General features: G+C 37.5%; 3 protein-coding genes across 36 annotated transcripts; 2 read left to right on the top strand and 1 right to left on the bottom strand.

Annotated features, from left to right (window-relative positions):
• The first annotated feature begins 4,025 nt into the window (after positions 1–4,025).
• LOC126967734 (pyroglutamyl-peptidase 1) lies at positions 4,026–12,075 on the top strand. 34 transcript variants are annotated; one of them, XM_050812385.1, is made up of 13 exons: positions 4,026–4,430; positions 5,072–5,310; positions 8,981–9,330; positions 9,413–9,494; positions 9,577–9,658; positions 9,741–9,822; positions 9,905–9,986; positions 10,069–10,232; positions 10,315–10,478; positions 10,643–10,724; positions 10,807–10,888; positions 11,053–11,134; positions 11,508–12,075. In XM_050812385.1, exons 1-3 carry the CDS (start codon positions 4,206–4,208, stop codon positions 9,147–9,149), a joined length of 633 nt encoding a protein of 210 aa, XP_050668342.1. In that variant the 5' UTR covers positions 4,026–4,205; the 3' UTR covers positions 9,150–9,330; positions 9,413–9,494; positions 9,577–9,658; positions 9,741–9,822; positions 9,905–9,986; positions 10,069–10,232; positions 10,315–10,478; positions 10,643–10,724; positions 10,807–10,888; positions 11,053–11,134; positions 11,508–12,075. The 34 variants fall into 34 exon arrangements, with proteins under 34 accessions (XP_050668342.1, XP_050668343.1, XP_050668339.1 ...); XM_050812386.1 differs by lacking the exon at positions 9,741–9,822; XM_050812382.1 differs by lacking the exon at positions 9,905–9,986.
• Positions 12,076–12,103: 28 nt separating this feature from the next.
• LOC126967721 (uncharacterized) lies at positions 12,104–14,931 on the top strand. Its single transcript, XM_050812336.1, has 2 exons — positions 12,104–12,586; positions 13,721–14,931. Exons 1-2 carry the CDS (start codon positions 12,288–12,290, stop codon positions 14,598–14,600), a joined length of 1,179 nt encoding a protein of 392 aa, XP_050668293.1. The 5' UTR covers positions 12,104–12,287; the 3' UTR covers positions 14,601–14,931.
• Positions 12,623–15,352, bottom strand: LOC126967731 (uncharacterized). Its single transcript, XM_050812360.1, has 2 exons — positions 14,868–15,352; positions 12,623–13,400 (listed from the first exon to the last, which is right to left on the bottom strand). The coding sequence occupies exons 1-2, from the start codon at positions 15,052–15,054 to the stop codon at positions 12,787–12,789; spliced, it is 801 nt and encodes a 266-aa protein (XP_050668317.1). The 5' UTR covers positions 15,055–15,352; the 3' UTR covers positions 12,623–12,786.
• Between the last annotated feature and the right edge of the window lie 4,544 nt (positions 15,353–19,896).

The following is a 19,896-nucleotide window of genomic DNA, read 5'->3' as shown; positions in this document are numbered from 1 at the left end:
TGCAAGGATTATTTGGTAAAGAACTTGAACTGGAGTTATATAAGGATCATAAAGATAAACATATTTTATGTTTAACAGAGCACTGGCTCGGAAAATATGAGCTCATCTTTAACTTCAGTGGTCATCAGGTGGCAAGTGCGTTTTGCAGAGAAAAAGCTACACGTGGCGGTTCTCTTATACTTATAAGTAAAATATTTAAATTCGAAGAACGTGAAGATATCGTAGGCCTCTCTGTTGAACGTACCATTGAAATAGCCTATGCAGAGCTCGATCGCGCCATTGTTGTTAGTATATACAGACCCCAGATACAGTATATGAATTATTTGAAAGTGTATTAGAGGAGGTTTTATTAAAATTATGGAAGTCGAAGAAGTATATCATGATATGTGGTGATTTTAATATTAATTTATTAGAAAAATCCACCACCAGTATTAGATTCAGATCTTTGTTCAAATCATATGATTTAACCAATATTTTCTTAGAGCCTACTAGAGTAATTTGCCAGAAACTGTTATAATCATAATGTTAACACCAGGAACAGACATAAACTGATGATGCCTACTACTCGGCTAAGTCGAGTTAGTAAGTCTTTTGTGGGGCGATGTATATTTTTTTTTAATGGAATAGGAGGACAAACGAGCGTACCTGAGGGTCACCTGTTGTTAAGTGATCACCGCCGCCCACAATCTCTTGCAACACCAGAGGAATCACAGGAGCGTTGCCGGCCTTTAAGGAAGGTGTACGCGCTTTTTTTGAAGGTACCCATGTCGTATCGTCCCGGAAGCACCGCACAAGGAAGCTCATTCCACAGCTTTGTAGTACGTGGAAGAAAGCTCCTTGAAAACCGCACTGTGGAGGACCGCCACACATCCAGATGGTGAGGATGATATCCTAACTTGTGGCGTGTCGTGCGAAGGTGGAATTCGGCGGCAGGAATCAGGTTAAACAGCTCTTCGGAACACTCCCCGTGATAAATGCGGTAGAAGACACACAATGAAGCGACGTCTCTACGCAACGCCAAGTGATCCAGCCGTTCACAGAGCACTGGGTCCCCGACAATTCGAGCTGCTCTGCGTTGCACGCGGTCAAATGGATCGAGCTGATACTGGGGTGCGCCAGACTAGAGATGACAGCAATACTCCATGTGTGGCCGGACCTGCGCTTTGTAGAGCGCTAGTATGTGGGCCGGCTTGAAGTATTGCCGTGCTCTATTAATGACGCCCAGTTTCTTTGAAGCCAATTTGGCTTTGCCTTCCAGATGACCACGAAATTGGCAATCGCTCGAGATTTCGAGACCCAGTATTCCGATACTAGGCGAGGCTTTGAGGGAAGTGTTGTCGAAGAGCGGTGATACGACAAAATGAACGGTTAAATTGGACAAGGTTCAATTTTATAATTTAATATATGCTTTTACAACAAGATCCCAGAAAATGTTATAAACTAAAGTATTACGTTATTTAAAAGAATTGTTAAAAAACGTTTGTGTGGTTAATGGTTACTATAACATAAATGACTTTCTTAATGATACCACAGATTGGGAATGGAGCGACCGCCCTCAGGCTATTAAATAATAAGTGTAATTGTACAATGTTACTTTGTAAATGTTACTTTAATTGTAAAACATATTTTTGATGAAAAAAAAACCCCCTGAGTTTGTTGCGCCCATTCTTCTCAGGCCTGAGGCATTCATTTTGGAATGGGTGGTAGTTTTTTGACTTTCAATAAGTGATTTCACATCCTATTTTGAATAAAAATATTTGAATTTGAATATAAAATTGAAAAATCAAAACCATTGCCTACATAATAACCGGAAAGGAATTATAAAAAAATAGAAAAAGTATCAAAATTATTTATTCCTACTTTCGTTTTTTTAATTTGCCGCCTTTTGTTAGCCAGACTATAGTAACTAATATTAACGTCAAGCTTACCTCCATGAAGGTTCAGTACTAAGTTTCTCTCAAAAAAATTACAGAAAGATAAAAATAACAATAATTATTATTAACAGGTAGTGAAGCACTCTTTAAATTTATATCCCTAATATTATTACTTCACCTTTCAACCGAACAAAACCACTGCATGTAGTCCTCATCTTTTGCACTGGGTTGATATAAATAACACAGACATGGTAAATACGGCTGGAGCATGTAAAGTCAGCCCAGAGATCTTCACCAAGTTCTGTTTCGAGATCACGGCGCCGATGCAGTACAATATTTGCACGCACATATTTCATAAATCGAGGTGTCTGCGTGGTTCTACTGATTTCAATGATGTCACTGTAGGGCCTGCGGCACCGTACATTGTAGTAGCATGTCAGGTTTTTTTCCTCAGCACCTTTGTCCAGTGAGCATCCTCTTGAAGGGAAATAGAAGACTGGGTCTCTTTTCGTTCATCAGTCTTGCTCATTATTTTAGGGTTTGGTTGCATAGAATTTTTAAGCTCTTCAGGTATTATATGCTCTTTGAAACACTCGAGGGTTTATTCAGATCTGTAAGAGAACTAGATCCAGGGAAAGTGGTGGGTCTTTGCTTATCTTTACATTCTGCTAATCTTTAATTGGAATTGTTTTTATGTATGGGGTGGTTTTCCTATATTATATCTTTTTGTTCAATTATTGTAGTATTGGGATTATTATATGGCCTGATTTCACTACTGAGTATTTCCACTTTGGCAACGTATTGATTAAGCTCAGCCGTAATGGTTTCATAGTGTATGAATTATATTTTTAACACTTCCATGATCCATCCATTCCGTCACATAATGTTCCATTTTCGCCTCATAATACGTTATAATTTTCATAGAGGTTCTGACGTTCAATATCTTTCATAATATAATGTATATACGCAAAAGCCTTACTTAATTTGATATTGAAGGCTATGTTTATAATATTATACAATTGAAAAAAAATAATAAAAATAAAAATATTTTAAGTTTTACCATAAAAAAAGAATATCACTTTTTTGTATATAATATTAAAATAATATGTACCAATGATTTAATCAAGTATGAAATATAAGCCTTTTTTATTTTATTATAGACATTGTAGTAGTTCCGGATAGGAGTAGGCAAAGTTCCAAAGGTTAGGTAAAATATCGATATCGACAATTCAGTATTCATAAGATCGCTACATCCCTGATTCCTATATACGTCACAGGACGTCACCATACTAAGACTGACAATATAATATTTAATTACGCCGAAATTAACAGTTTATTAATTGGCATCAAATCTAACTGCTCGTTTGTCGTTTCATACTCGTCCGTCTCTACGTAGTATTTATATCCTCTTTGACAATAACTACTTATTTATCGAATATATAAAAAATTTAATTCGAAGAAACAAACATTGTAAAACATTATTATTTAAAGGATTTTTTTAGGTTTGTGGCCTGCACAATGATTGTAGCAAGAAAAATCAAACCTTTTTCTAACGTTCCGCTTTGTTCATGACTCGTGAGTGTAATTAATTAAATTATTGTTTGCATTGGGGACCAGTCAGCAGTAACAACATTCAGCAAATTACCGCAGTCCACAATGTTGTGATCGTGAGTCGTGATGAACCACTGTCCTCTGCTTTAAATCACTGTACTGGCTGTCAAAGTGCTTTTGTGTCTGTTTCTTATTCGCTATTTTGGCGCTGTTGGCCATGTAGCGAGAGTCTGCGGTACTAAAACTTGTATTGACAACCACAGCAAATATCGACAGATGGTGGGAAACTTTTTACAAAAAAAATTGTATTCTTTATTACGTTGATTCTTGAAGTATAAATAACACGGAAAACGAAGGATACTTATTCAAAATGCAAGAATACTTCAGAGTATTGTACGTTCCTTCGCAGCCATTTGTATTATACTTCAAAATTATTTCTCTGGACGCTCACGAGTGGCGCTTCAAATAGGCACAAAAAATTGCGGTCGTAGTGTTTATATTCTCTTTGAGTCGTGACTCGTGACTCTCGGTACTCGGACTAATAAAAAGGTACTCTGTGCCTCGAAAATCGGAGCTCAGTCAGCTGACTAGGTAAGTTTGTTTATGCAAAGATAGAAACTCGGTAGAGTTCATACTTCATACAGTATTTACTATTTGGTTCAACTCAAGCTGACTAGCTCGTGCTCTTTGTTTTTGTATCTTTCTTAGTTTAAATGTTAAGCAGTCCACAATTTATAACTCTCGTTTTTTTAGTATTTAACTTAAATAGATGTGTTCATTATGAATGAAAATCTCGATATTTATTTTAAACCAATAGTGCTAGTGACTGGGTTTGGACCGTTCATCAAACACCCTGTAAATGCAAGCTGGGAAGCGGTGAAATTACTGAACAAAGATGAAATTGAGAAGAAACATAACGTGGAGTTGGTACAAATTGAGTTACCGGTGATCTATGAAAATGTGGACGAGTTTGTGCCTGCATTGTGGGAGACACACGAGCCAATAGTACTTGTTTACTTTATAATCATTATTGATTGTTTCATGCTAAAATATTATTTAAACTTGTAGAAATACTCTAAGTTAAAATTACTTAAGTCTTTAGGGGCGGACGATCTTTGGCCAATCTTAAACATGATGGCTGAACTTTATAGAACCCCATATCATACTCGTGAATTGCGATCAGCTACCCGGCTCTTGTGGCTGCTGGAACTATAAGTCACTCAGTTGCAATAGTACATAGTAGCAGATGTATCTGCATCTGGCATCGGATCCATGACAGATGTGATTCTAAAGAGCTTGATATGGCATCAAACAATGCCATGTTCCAAACTTTTATTGTTGTCATTTCTGATGAGGTAATATGTAAAGCTGTACAGATATTTTGGGCCGAAATTGCCAGAGCTAAATCTGCATATAAGTCCAAATAGAAGGATAATTATGTACATTTAAATCAAATTAACACCCAAATCACACTTAAACAGACATAAGAATGGCAGAGGTGAATGTGTTTGGCTTTCATAAATTCCAAAAACCTAGGAAATGCTGAGTTGGGATGTGTATCAGAGACTATCTACAATAATATTTTTGTAGTGCCATACTTGTGCTTGTGTGATAAGAGGTCACTAAACATATTTTCATATTTACAGCTAATGCTACATGTTGGAGTATCATCCATTGCTCAACATCTAACCCTTGAGAAGCAGGCTCATAAGAAGGGCTACCAGAGGATGGATTATTTTGACCAATGTCCAGCAAATCATACCTGTCCAGCTGATGGGGCTGTCAGATTGCACACCAAACTTGATGTAGACCAAATATGTGATGATTTCAACAATAGTGATCTACCTGAAGGTGTTAAAGCAATCACATCCCTGGATGCGGGCAGGTAACATAAAAATTATTTATTTTGTGTACACAGCCTCACTAATTAGGTACTTACTATTTGATCACATTTATGTAATCTAACTACATAATTTACTAGTTAATTACACATTGTACTTCATTCATATTTAATTACTATTAATATATATATATAAGTATAAACATGTCTTCTATTAAGAAGGCCCTTCCCAGTCTGTCTATTATCAAAGTGAACATGGTTGAAAAGCATGTTCTGTTACTCAACTCATACCACTTGTAGATGACAAGCAAGAGAAAGTGATAACATTGAACAAAAAAAAGTGTACCGAAATTCCATAAAACTGCTTCCAGATTATACTAATTTTTGAGTCATACTTACAAATTTGTGAATTTAATGTTTATCATATGTAATCTCCATTACATGCATGAGGTTTCTATTGCAATGTTTTCTTTACTTTTACAGTTTTTGAGTACATTGTGAATGGCTACTTTGTTCATGTAGGTCACGGAAATGACATTTATGAATGTCAAATAATTACTTTTCTTATTGAATTTACCACCACTTCATAAAGGGTTGAGAGCTAATGAGAAGAAGTGGCAAGAAACTCATTTCCACTCTTTTAAATCAATATTGACATTTTCAGTGTTTTACAAATTATTTCAATTACAATATATGTAAAGTGATGCAACAAAAATACTCAAACATCTAATAGTCACTGCCTTAAACAAGAAAGTCAAAAAAGTAAATGTAAATTAATTCAAAACAAAAGTTATTAAGTACAGTAGTTGCATCATCCACACACACTGTTTAAAAGTAAAGATATTTGCAAGCATTTTATAAGTGAGTATAAATAAAATATAATAATTTTTAAGAGTTTCTGGTTACATGGTTATCCTGCCACCACAAGTACAATGGTGCTGTTCTTCAAAAACGTTGTTAAAATGCTTTTGAAGATCTATAGGCTCACATAACTTCTGAACCATGTATATAAGCTGATTTCTAGGGTTATCACGACTTCTCTCTTGACGACTTCTAGTCTCCCGAACAAGCCGGATTCCGAAAGGGCTTTAGCACCATAGACCATATACATACGCTTCGGCAGGTTATACAAAAGACGAAGAGTGACAAACAAGAGGAGTATAACCAGCGACTATGCTTGGCGGATTTGATTCAGTCGAGATCTGGGTGGTGCTTCAGTCTCTCTAGAGGTGCCACATTGATTATCGATATATTGGAGCGTTGAAGTCTGTATGGAAACGCCACCAAGTCAGTCTGTCTCCAAGATCAGTTCTCGAAGACTATCCTACTGCAGAGGGGAGTCAGACAAGGCAATGTTATATCGCCGAAGCAGTTCACCACTGCATTGAAAGATTCTTTAAGCTTCTGGACTGGAACGGGCTGGGCATCAATATCAACTGCGAATACATCACTCACTTCTATTTGCAGATGATATTTTAATCATTGCAGAGACCATGGAAGACTTAAGCCATATGATCGATTGCCTCAATACTGCTTCCCAAGGAGTTGGTGTCAACATGGACCTACTCCCGTAACAGTTGGGAACTACTCTCGAAATTGTTGACAAGTATAATAATAATAATATTGACACACTTTTACAGAAATTATCTTGCCCCAAATAGGCATAGCCTGTACTATGGGTACAAGACAACGATATATTTAATACAATATACTTACATAAACATATATAAATACATATAAACATCCATGACTCAGAAGCAAACACCTATATTCATCATATAAATGATTGCACCTACCGGGATACGAACCCGGGACCTCCAGCTTAGTAGTCAGGGTGACTAACCATTCTGCTATATGGGTCGTCGTGGGGTAATATGTCTACCTTGAACAAATAATCCAGTATGGGAGGTCCAATTTCGAGTGATGACTGGATGATCCTCTTACTGAAAATCTGCTTCATGTTTTTTTTGTTTATTTCTCATTAAAAAACCTAATAGGCTCTATTTGCTCTACATATGCTGAAGAAAGTAGTTGATATGACTGCGATACTAGTAGTGAGTACCGTATGCGTATGTAGAGAGCACCCTGAAATATGGGATACTAATCTGGGGTAATGCTCCAGGTATTTATAAAGTATTTAAAGCTCAAAAAAAATGTGACAGATCTGTCTGCTCACTGCAAGCAACCGAATCATGTAAACCTCACTTTATTGAATAAAATATTCTTAGCCTGCCATCAATACATATTTATGAAGTGGTGGTAATGGTAAAGAGTAATATTAAACCGACTATGTGTTTAGACTATATCTATGAGACCCTAATTTCAAAACGAAACGACAACAAATCACAACGCTTTGAAATCCAGAACAGAGTTGTATCGAAACAGCATCTTTTGCATGGGACAAACAATTTACAATAAGTTACCTGATTCTATTAAACGCGAAAATATATTCTACTTTATAAAGTCACTCAAATCTTACTTAATAAAAAAGGCGTACTACTCAATAAAATATTTTCTTAAGGATAAAATAGTAAATAATAAATGTTAACTTATTCAGTATGGTCTGCATACCTATGAAATAAATAAAAATATAAGAAATACTAGTCCACATAACTATCGCAAAATTAATTATTTAATTAAAAACTTTAAATTGAAAAAGTGAAATTTTCAAACAAAATAAATATTCAAATAAATATACTAAGAATTAGCAGTACTGTACAGACGACGTACATTGACTTCCAGATCGTCGGCTTCACCTTTGATTTTTTTGATTATTTGCGACGAAATAAAAATTCTCTATGTTCATTCTTACGAACACTTTTTTATTTCGGTATAACTAAACTGAACTGTAAATTCAATATTGTGCATCTTGTTTTATATTCAAAATAACTCACCCGTATTCGCAAACGACAAAGAAAAACTAAATGTCAAATTTACCTTAAAAGCAATAACAATTAACAAACTTAAAAACACAATTTACACATGTACACACATACACATACAGTACATAGTAGTAGAAAGTGTCCATTTCAGCTTGATTCCTTCGAAGGAAAACACAATCTATTTGCCCAGAAGACTCGCGATACACTGGTCACTGATTAGTGATGACTGAAGTGGTAAACATTCAAAAAACGAAAAAAATAAGTCTTTAATAGGGAATACCTCACAATTATAGTTTATCGATACTTTTTTACCATTATTTAGCATCTATTACGAAATACTTACCCAAGGATAGGATACAACAATTTTTGTGTTATTCGAACGATATTATAATTTTAACAAATTATAAATTTAATAAATTTCTAGCAATTTTTTACGATTTAACTTACAAAATAAATTAATAATATAAATGTTACTCATAGATGTAAAATATATACTGTATAATAATATTGATGTCAACTATGATATTCAAATATGACATTATATTATACATTAAAATGAATGTGCCTAATAAATTATAATCATTGAATGATTCACGTTAATTTAAGTTTGTTTGGGATGTATATCTTTTTTAGTATAGTATGTAATTGGAACAGAATTTTAAACGACGCGACGACTGAGTTTGTATTCCAGTAGGTATTATAAGTTTGCACGCCTTATGGGTTAAGATAAGAGCACCTGTTAATTATAAGCTAACAATGGCAGACTTTTACCTCATCCTCCAAATAAAGATGATTTCGATTTGAATGCTTTTAGTACTGAATATTATTTATAGATACGTGTGTGAGTACACATACTACCGCTCGTTGAGCGTGGCGGCGGGCCGCACGCTCTTCGTACACGTGCCTGCGGGCCACGTGGCCGGCTACGGCGCCGATAACACCGCACGCTGTCTGGAGCGCGTGCTGGAGCTGGCGCTGCGGCAGGCGCAGACCCGGCAGTGAGTGGCGTGTGACGCCAGGTGAACAAACAATATTATATGACACACAGTACATACTACCGCTCGCTGTTCATGACCGGCAGTGAGCGGCGTGTGACGCCAGGTGAACAAACAATATTATATGACACACAGTACATACTACCGCTCGCTGTTCATGACCGGCAGTGAGCGGCGTGTGACGCCAGGTGAACAAACAATATTATATGACACACAGTACATACTACCGCTCGTTGTTCGTGACCGGCAGTGAGCGGCGTCTGACGCCAGGTGAACAAACAATATTATATGACACACAGTACATACTACCGCTCGCTGTTCATGACCGGCAGTGAGCGGCGTGTGACGCCAGGTGAACAAACAATATTATATGACACACAGTACATACTACCGCTCGTTGTTCGTGACCGGCAGTGAGCGGCGTGTGACGCCAGGTGAACAAACAATATTATATGACACACAGTACATACTACCGCTCGCTGTTCGTGACCGGCAGTGAGCGGCGTGTGACGCCAGGTGAACAAACAATATTATATGACACACAGTACATACTACCGCTCGCTGTTCGTGACCGGCATTGAGCGGCGTGTGACGCCAGGTGAACAAACAGTATTATATGACACACAGTACATACTACCGCTCGCTGTTCGTGACCGGCAGTGAGCGGCGTGTGACGCCAGGTGAACAAACAATATTATATAACACACAGGACATACTACCGCTCGCTGTTCGTGACCGGCAGTGAGCGGCGTGTGACGCCAGGTGAACAAACAATATTATATGACACACAGTACATACTACCGCTCGCTGTTCGTGACTGGCAGTGAGCGGCGTGTGACGCCAGGTGAACAAACAATATTATATGACACACAGTACATACTACCGCTCGCTGTTCGTGACCGGCATTGAGCGGCGTGTGACGCCAGGTGAACAAACAATATTATATGACACACAGTACATACTACCGCTCGCTGTTTGTGACCGGCAGTGAGCGGCGTGTGACGCCAGGTGAACAAACAATATTATATGACACACAGGACATACTACCGCTCGCTGTTCGTGACCGGCAGTGAGCGGCGTCTGACGCCAGGTGAAAAAACAATATTATATGACACACAGTACATACTACCGCTCGCTGCTCGTGACCGGCAGTGAGCGGCGTGTGACGCCAGGTGAACAAACAATATTATATGACACACAGTACATACTACCGCTCGCTGTTTGTGACCGGCAGTGAGCGGCGTGTGACGCCAGGTGAACAAACAATATTATATGACACACAGGACATACTACCGCTCGCTGTTCGTGACCGGCAGTGAGCGGCGTCTGACGCCAGGTGAAAAAACAATATTATATGACACACAGTACATACTACCGCTTGGTGTTCGTGACCGGCAGTGAGCGGCGTCTGACGCCAGGTAAACAAACAATATTATATGACACACAGTACATACTACCGCTCGCTGTTCGTGACCGGCAGTGAGCGGCGTGTGACGCCAGGTGAACAAACAATATTATATGACACACAGTACATACTACCGCTCGCTGTTCGTGACTGGCAGTGAGCGGCGTGTGACGCCAGGTGAACAAACAATATTATATGACACACAGTACATACTACCGCTCGCTGTTCGTGACCGGCATTGAGCGGCGTGTGACGCCAGGTGAACAAACAATATTATATGACACACAGTACATACTACCGCTCGCTGTTTGTGACCGGCAGTGAGCGGCGTGTGACGCCAGGTGAACAAACAATATTATATGACACACAGGACATACTACCGCTCGCTGTTCGTGACCGGCAGTGAGCGGCGTCTGACGCCAGGTGAAAAAACAATATTATATGACACACAGTACATACTACCGCTTGGTGTTCGTGACCGGCAGTGAGCGGCGTCTGACGCCAGGTAAACAAACAATATTATATGACACACAGTACATACTACCGCTCGCTGTTCGTGACCGGCAGTGAGCGGCGTGTGACGCCAGGTGAACAAACAATATTATATGACACACAGGACATACTACCGCTCGCTGTTCGTGACTGGCAGTGAGCGGCGTGTGACGCCAGGTGAACAAACAATATTATATGACACACAATACATACTACCGCTCGCTGTTCGTGACCGGCAGTGAGCGGCGTGTGACACCAGGTGAACAAACAATATTATATGACACACAGTACATACTACCGCTCGCTGTTCGTGATCCGCTACAGCGCGGCCCCGGCAGTAAGCAACGTGTGACGCCACGTGAACGCTATAATAATATTAAATTTTCCTCTCCAAAAATAATAGTGGCTTGCTCAGTTGGCAACTTTAATGCTCTAAATAATGTTTTTTAGAAAAATTACCAATTTCAGATGTTTCGAAAAGCTGCAGCCGCGGCGAGACACGATTGACAACGAAAGACTGTTTATATTTTGGATGCAGAACAGTCTTCGGGCAACGTCCTCAGCAGCTCAAGACACCCTTCCCTTCAAAATCATAGCTTTGTTGCCGGGTTCTCTTCATCTTCTGTTTCCGTCTTCAACCTTGACTTTCATTTTCTTTTCTGCTCTTTCATTACCGTCCTGGTTTACCCTGAGGCGTGGGGAGGTGGTTGAAATAAATAACACTGCCTCGGATAACGCTATTATTTATTCTGCCCCTTCTTCTACCTGTTACATTAATTATAATAAACTACTTACATTCTAAACATGTAGGTACTACTTACGCATGTATGTAGCCCACTTCACTTCGGGTGTTAAGAAGGGGAAAGAAAATTGTTAAATAGAATTTATTTTTTGTAACTTATAGAATTAAATTTAGAGAATGTGTAAAATAAAATTAAGTTTATGTACATAATAGTTCATTGAGTTGAACCCATGTAAAACTTTATGTAATTAGTTAAAGTTTATATAATATTAAATGTTAATTATCTCTGACAAATTGTTTTGTTCTATTTTTGTAAACAATAAGAGCGTGTCCACACGGCGCGTTGCGTTGCGTTGCGTCGTCGCAACGCAAATATTTTGACGCATAGCCGGCCACACGGGCGCTGCAGCGTTACTATGACGCAGTCAACGTTCCGTCGGCGCAGCGGCGACGCACAGTTGCGGCAAGTATTTTGAAAAAAATTCGCAGTCAGTCTATAGCAAATCATGGATCGGAAAAGACGTCTAGCATTGCTCCTATTACTACGTCACCGCCGAAATCGACGCAAGATCACAAGACGGTACTGGATCAGTCCTTTCATTTCATTAAGAAATCGTGATGGACAGTTTTTTTTTTTAGAATATCGGGAGTTGCTATTAGACGAAAAGAAGTTTTATAATTTTTTTAGAATGAGTGTATCCAGCTTCGAATGTTTATTGAAGTCCTTAGAACCACACATACGAAAAAACTATACTAATATGAGGAATCCAGTGGAACCAGTAGAAATGCTGGGAATCACTTTAAGGTAACTATATAAATATATTTAAGTAATAAAAATATAACAGTTTTTTTGGTTTGTTTAATTAGTAATCAACTCACAAATAATCAGCAATTGTCATAATTTTAAATTTAGACATTATTTAAGAGAGTAATCAACTCACAAATAATCAGCAATTGTCATAATTTTAAATTTAGACATTATTTAAGAGAGATATCATCCAGTAATTACAAATTAGAAAAATCGTATTCAGTTTCTTCACTTGCTTGAGATGTTTCTGGAGATGTAATTGAATTATTAAAATCAGAAATGTATGTACTTTGAAAATTTGCTGTTTGATACCCATATGGTGGTTGGTGAGACGTTGATGGGCCACTCACATATGATGATGTTTGTCCATACCGCATTTCATCTATAATTTGTATAACTTTACTTTGGAAACGGAGAGTTTCTCGGTCGGAAAATTCTTGAATAGATGGCAATATAGCTCTGAAAAAGGACATATGGCGATTTTCCGGCTCCTTGAGAAGTTTTAGTCCTTCTCTTTCAAACTCATCCATTTGCATTGCCCTTTTGCGCGCGACTGGAACATAGCGCGGAGTGTTGTCTGTGGTAATGTCATCATTTGTAGACGTAGATTCATTGTTGATTTCTCTAGGCGAGTCTAAGCTAGATTCGGTGGCATTTTGTTCCACTTTTCTCAAAAAAAGGAGTTGATTGTATAAATGATACTTCTTCAGTTTCGTAGCGCCCGAGCCCGATTTTGATGCTTCTTTTATTTTTTTTGAATATCTGAAGTAATTATCTTTTACACTTCTCCATTTTTTTATTAAATCATTACCTGCAAAACCAATAGTAAACATGATTTAATAATTTATACATAGTGAATTACTCGATAAAATTTAATGACATATTCAGATATCGTTAACAAACACTATGTGACCGACTCTGGAATCGTGAAAATATAACAGCTATTACATACAAAAAGCAATACCTACTGAATCAAAATGTATGCAACAGCTGCTATTTTTTTCGCGATTCTAGAATTAATTGGTTACATAGAGAAAGTTATTTGCTATCGATGTCTGAATATGTCAGTATTTTTTTTCGGGTATCTATCTATCTCATAAATGCATATTATAATAATTATTTTCTTTTCAGATACCTAGGAAGTGGAAATTCAATAACTGATTTACATTTCAAATTCAAACGGGGAAAATCTACTATTGCATATATAATACAAAGAGTTTGTCGTGCTATATGGACCAATCTTCTTCGAGACAACATCCCTGAACTGACAACTGAAAGTTTCCAAACAATAGCGAGGGGTTTTGATGTAAAGGCAAATTTTCCTCAATGTGTTGGTGCCATCGACGGCAAACATATCCGCGTGTGTAATCCTGCAAATAGTGGCTCACTTTTTTTTAATTATAAAGCCTTTTTTTCGATTTTGTTGCTAGCTATTGTGGATTCAAATTACAAATTCGTATTTGTCGACATCGGTGCATACGGAAAAGAATGCGATTCAACCATATTACAAAATTCTAAACTGTACGAGCTAATGATTAACAACAACTTACCACTACCTCAACCCCAGCCACTCTCTGGTAGCAATATACCAACCCCGTATGTATTTGTGGGTGACGAAGCTTTTGGACTGAGCAAACATATTATGCGTCCATATGGCGGTCAAAATCTCGACTTACAACAAAAGGTTTTCAATTACCGTCTAAGCAGAGCCAGAAGATATGTCGAATGCGCTTTTGGGATTATGGCTAACAAATGGCGCATTTTTCACAGACCGATAGACGTGTCCTATGACTTCGCTACTGACATTATAAAAGCATGTTGTGTATTACACAATTTTGTCGCTGATCGAGATGGTTTTAGACAAAGAGATAAATTTGCTATAAGTGTTGATGAATTTCTCCCAATACAACCCGTACATGAAGAACAGACAGCACCGAATGTCATAAGACAGCAATATGCGACCTATTTTATGACTAGAGGAACTCTGCCTTGGCAGCTAAATAAGGTATAATTGTATTATGAGGGTTTTCAAGATTTTCTTGCACCGCCAATTCCGCGATCAGTAAAAAAATAATATTTTATACCTACTCAGCGTAGTCTAGGTTAGTTTTGAGCTAAGTAATAAAATAGTACTCACGCTAATCTAAATTCCCTAAGTTTTAAAATTTTAGAGTGTCGAGATATTAATTTTGTACTGATCGCGGAATTGGCGGTGCAAGAAAATCTTGAAAGCCCTCTTAAATAAAAAAAAAAATAAATATCTGTACTGTGAACTCACCAACTTTATTTTTTCGTTCAGCTGTGAAATTCTCGTAATCAGGAAATAAAACTTTTGATATGTCTTCCCAGGCTTTTGTTTTTAAATTTTTATTTTTAAAATCTACGTTTGACTTGTCCCATATAATTTCCCTTTCCTGTATCAATGTAATCAAGTAATCTATGTCAATTTCTTCAATGGTATTCATTTTACCCTGCAAATAAAACTAATTACCCTGCAAATAAAACTAAATACAAAAACGTAAACGTAAAACGAAATGAGCTTCCGTGTATCCTCTCTGTCAACGCACAAGCAACTGAGCGCTGACGCTCCGACGTCGCACGAGTACACCCCCTCCCGCTTCGTCTCGGGGGCTGCTGTCCGTCATGTGTGCGTTGCGACGACGCAGCGCGCCGTGTGAACACCTTGGTTATTTGTATGTAAAACAACGCAGTGGTAGCGCTGCGTCGACGCAACGCTGACGCAACGCGCCGTGTGGACTGGCTCTAACAACTTTCCCATTTTTCATGAGTTTTCCTTTTGGTTCTTCTTCTATTACAATATATGGGCTTGTTATGTGTATAAGGTTTCTAGTTTAGTTCCTGTTTCATTTTTCACTAAAATCATATAGTTTTCATTATAATTTATTTGATTTACATTTCTGTCATACTTAGATTTGTTTTTGCTTTTCTCTTTAGAGTTTGTTAAACTTGTAACCTGTATTAAAATACAGGAATTAAAATTCTAAACTGTAGTTATCGGGATTGTACAATGGTTATATATTGGATGAAATTCTAGTCGGTGTTTCACAAGGTTTACCAAAACCTAATCCATATTTTGCACTTGCATGAACTGTATTATATATGAAGCCCCAAAATGGAATCCACTAAGATCCATTGATGGATTTTTTACACTTTTATGTCCACTTTAATCCATTACTCAAGACTGTTGCATATAATCGATTTTTAAGCACAAAATGTGTTAAAAATCCATTGCACATGTAAGGGTAGTGATACACAAAACTCCAATAAACTACACACATCAAAAAAGTCTAAGCAACATGTACTAATTTAAATTTTAGGATGGTTTTCCACATTATAACATTTTATTTTGCCAAAGGTTTGTGCAAATGGATAATGTTTGTGATAATTTTCAGCGTTCATGTTTCCATTAGCAAAAACGAGCTCAGTTCGCCTGTTCTCCATAATACCCGCCCATACCATAACTGTTGAGCCGCTGTATGTATGAACTTCCTGAATCCTCAGCCTTTTAGTATTTCCGGGCCGACGGTACACTCGCGCCCTTATTGTATCAGGCCTAAACCCGAATCGCGACTCATCGGAAAACATAATGTTATCCCATTTTTCCTGAGTCCTTGTTCTGCGTTCTCTACACCACTCATTTCGACGAGCGCGATTCCCGTGACGTATCGGTGGGCACCTAATTGGGCGTCGAGCTCGTAGGCCGTACTCATGCATTCGATTTCGCACAGTTCGGGCCGGGGACTTACATCAACACCACTTGAATTTTGTAGCCTCAAACTTATCTCTTGAGCGGTTAACATCGGCTGGCGTCTTGCAGTCATTTATGTACGGCCTGAATGCTGTTCAGCGGGTTCCCTTGTATTATTGTAGCGCTGCCAAAGACGACAAATAACATTTCTATGAACGCCAAAATGCCGAGATACCTGAGATTGATTACTTCCCGCTTGCAACATCCCAATTGTACGTTGTTAAGCAGAAAGGACTCAAATCACACTTTGGTCAAAATAGACTTAAGTATGGCAACGTACTCCTGAAGGTCGAATCTGTCATATACTTAGTGAAAACCCTATATATAAAGTGTACACAGAACCTGTATTGTTGGATATTTATATGGAAGACTAGCTTATGCCCGCGACTTCGTCCGTGTAGATAAAAAGTTTTAGAAATAAAAACTTTGGAAGTGAACATTATCTCATGTCCTATTCTAGTTTCGGCTACCGTTTTCGCTCCCGTTCCCAACATATTATATTAATCTTATTTCGAGGAAGATTGCTATGGCAATCTAACCGAGCCTGTTGACGGACAGACAGATAGGCAGACGGACGGACAGCGAAGTCTGAGTAATAGTGTCCCGTTTTTACCCTTTCGGTACAAAAAAATGAGGTGATACCTACATGTAACATAATGTCAAAAAAATCTATTTAACCCCCTTTTTTATAGCTCAAAAAAAAGAGTTGTGTGATAGTGCTTTCGTCCCAAACTATAATTTTGCAATCGCGACACACTTGTGCTGCGTTGCTTTGTTTTGGGATATTGCACAATGGAGTTTCAGTATGATTAAGATTTAATAAGTCTGTAAGCAAGAAAGTAATTCAAGAGGCAGCCTGAAAGCTGTGTGAGCAGTTTTGCCTCCCTCCAGTGGTGTGGCAACGATTCCTGATGACGCGACAGCCAAGGCAATAACCGGTTATTTCTTACTTTTGCTAATATTAAATTTATAAGAAAAGTTTTTCCAGTGCCACCAGGAGCATCTAAGAAAAAAATGTCCCCAATCTCTCTTTGAATGCTGGCTAGAATTTGTTGATTGACATTTGCCTGTTCGTCTGTCAATAATTCCTCGTGATGCGATACTACCTCTCCCAGGGCGCAAGGGTCAGAATTTGTCTCTCGTAGATATTCGCAATTATCCAGGTTTACTGCGGATCTTTTTGGTTTAGGTAAACCGAATTGATCCAAATGTTTTCCAGCTTGTGCTAAAACTACATCTTCGATCAATATCAACCATCTGTTAAACACCTCATTCATGAATAACTCCGCACCATTTTGCAATTCTCTTTCAAGTCGCCGTTTAATGTCGTCCGAAAAACTGTCCCTATATTTTCCCAAAGGCTTAAGGGATCAGTAAGTTGACAAAAACCTATCATTATTGTGAACAGTTCGCGCAGCTTGAAAGGAGAATCGCACAATGCAGCTTTTTCTAAAGTTGTGTCCCAATGTTTATCGTCCTCTAGCAGTCCAAGGGTGTTACTCGCTAATTGAAATGTTGGATGGAGGATACCGTTGACAGTTTTTAAATATTCGAAAGATGTCAGCCCTCTAAACTCATGTAGTAATAAGCGTAGGTGGTAGCACTCGGTGTTATTTGGATGTATCGTATAGACCCTACCGAGAAAAACGGCTAAAAAAGCACGTTTGTTTTATGGAAGCCACCTTCAATATTTATTTTATTCTGTTTTTAGTATTTATTGTTATAGCGGCAAAAGGATCTGTGAAAATTTCAACTTTCTAACTATCACGGTTCATGAGCCTGGTGACGGTCAGACAGATAGGCAGACGGACGGACAGCGGAGTCTTAGTAATACTGTCCCGTTTTTGCCCTTTGGGAACGGAAGCCTAACAAAATTTGACGTGGGCATTCCATACCATACATGTAACCAAATGTCAAAAAAATCTATTTAAACCCCTATTTTTAAGGCTCAAAAAAAGAGTTTCCCCATAGACTCCGTCCACGTGGGTCTCGTTTAAATATTGTAGCGCCATACAAACCTCCACACCCCCCATTTCATCCCCTTTCCTTCCTGATTTCCGGGATAAAAAATATCCTATTTCCTTCCCCGGGTCTCAAACTATCTCTATACCAAATTTCATCTAAACCTGTTCATACAAACTTTGCACCCCTTTTTAACCCCTTTAGGGGTGAATTTTTTCAAAACGCTGAAAGTCTTTTTCTTGTATTGTAATAACGAGTCCATACGCAAAGTTTCAAGTCTCTTACTTAAAATTTTTCTCCATCCCCATACAAACTTTGCACCCCTTTTAACCCCTTTAGGGGTGAATTTTTTTAAAATCCTGAAATTTATTTTCTAATATTGTAATAAGGAGTTGATACGAAAAGTTTCAAGTCACTTACTTTAAAATTTTACTCCATCACCATACAAACTTTCAACCCCCCTTTAACGGTAGAATTTTCAAAAATCCCTTCTTAGTGGATGCTTGCGTTATGTAAACTACCTGTTCTGAAAAAATCAGCTTTCTAGGTTCAACAGTTTGGGCTGGGCGTTGATTTAAGTGAGTGAGTCAGTCAGTCAGGACTTTTAACGTTTATATATATAGATTATTTAGAGCTGAAACTACAAATCCCTGTAACTCAAAAGTGTCTTTATGTGGTTTGAGTCCTTTCTGCTTACCTACGACCAATTCCCTACAGCTCTTTTCATTTCATTTACCGTCAAATGATGTCGCTCCATGATGTAAAGAATATCTAACAATTCAATTTTGTCGCTAACTTTATTTAAACGGTTAGTAAAATTATAAAATCAAGACTAAACGTAGCAATAAAAAGCACTTTAATTCAAACAAATTCCCTTTCATTTAATTTTATGAAAAAAAAAAAACAAAACATAAAATCTAATTTTTTTTTACAATCAGTCAGTAACAAAAAGTTTACATACCGTAAATGCATACAACATGAGACAGGTTTAAATTTCAATTCACAGTATAAGGTGTAATTCTTAATAATTATTGTTTGAAATTTTACTAGAACATGAGTCTCTATATAAGGTAATAGGAGCATATTGCAATATTGAGCCAATCAATGTAGTTTTTTTTATATATATTTATTTCGTCTTGTCTCAATTTACCTGCAACATGCGGTAAACATAAGACGCCTTATAAAAGTCGTGGTTTCCCATGTAGAATTTCAATGTTTGTTAATTGAGACGTTAAAAAATAACAAAATATTGAATTTGCGCAAATTAAAACAATAATAAATCAGTTATAACTAGAGGTATTAAATAAAACAAAATATTATCTCCAAATCTTACCAGATCTTTTACTAGTTCTTCAAAAATCAAATAAAAATTATATAAAATCAAAAACAAAAAACAAACTTCTTCATAAATCGTCAAAAAATAAATCAACATAAATCTCGATTTTGAGACCGAAGGTAATTTGAGATCTCAATTTGCCCACATGTCTCAAATCAACCAAATGTTATTAATTTACTTAGTGTTAACACTAAGTAAATTAATAACATTTGCAACTTATAATAAAATTTAAACATTGAG

The sequence above is a fragment of the Leptidea sinapis genome, chromosome 13, assembly GCF_905404315.1.
Source record: "Leptidea sinapis chromosome 13, ilLepSina1.1, whole genome shotgun sequence".
Taxonomy (NCBI): domain Eukaryota; kingdom Metazoa; phylum Arthropoda; class Insecta; order Lepidoptera; family Pieridae; genus Leptidea; species Leptidea sinapis.
This window is presented reverse-complemented; position numbering and strand designations above follow the sequence as displayed.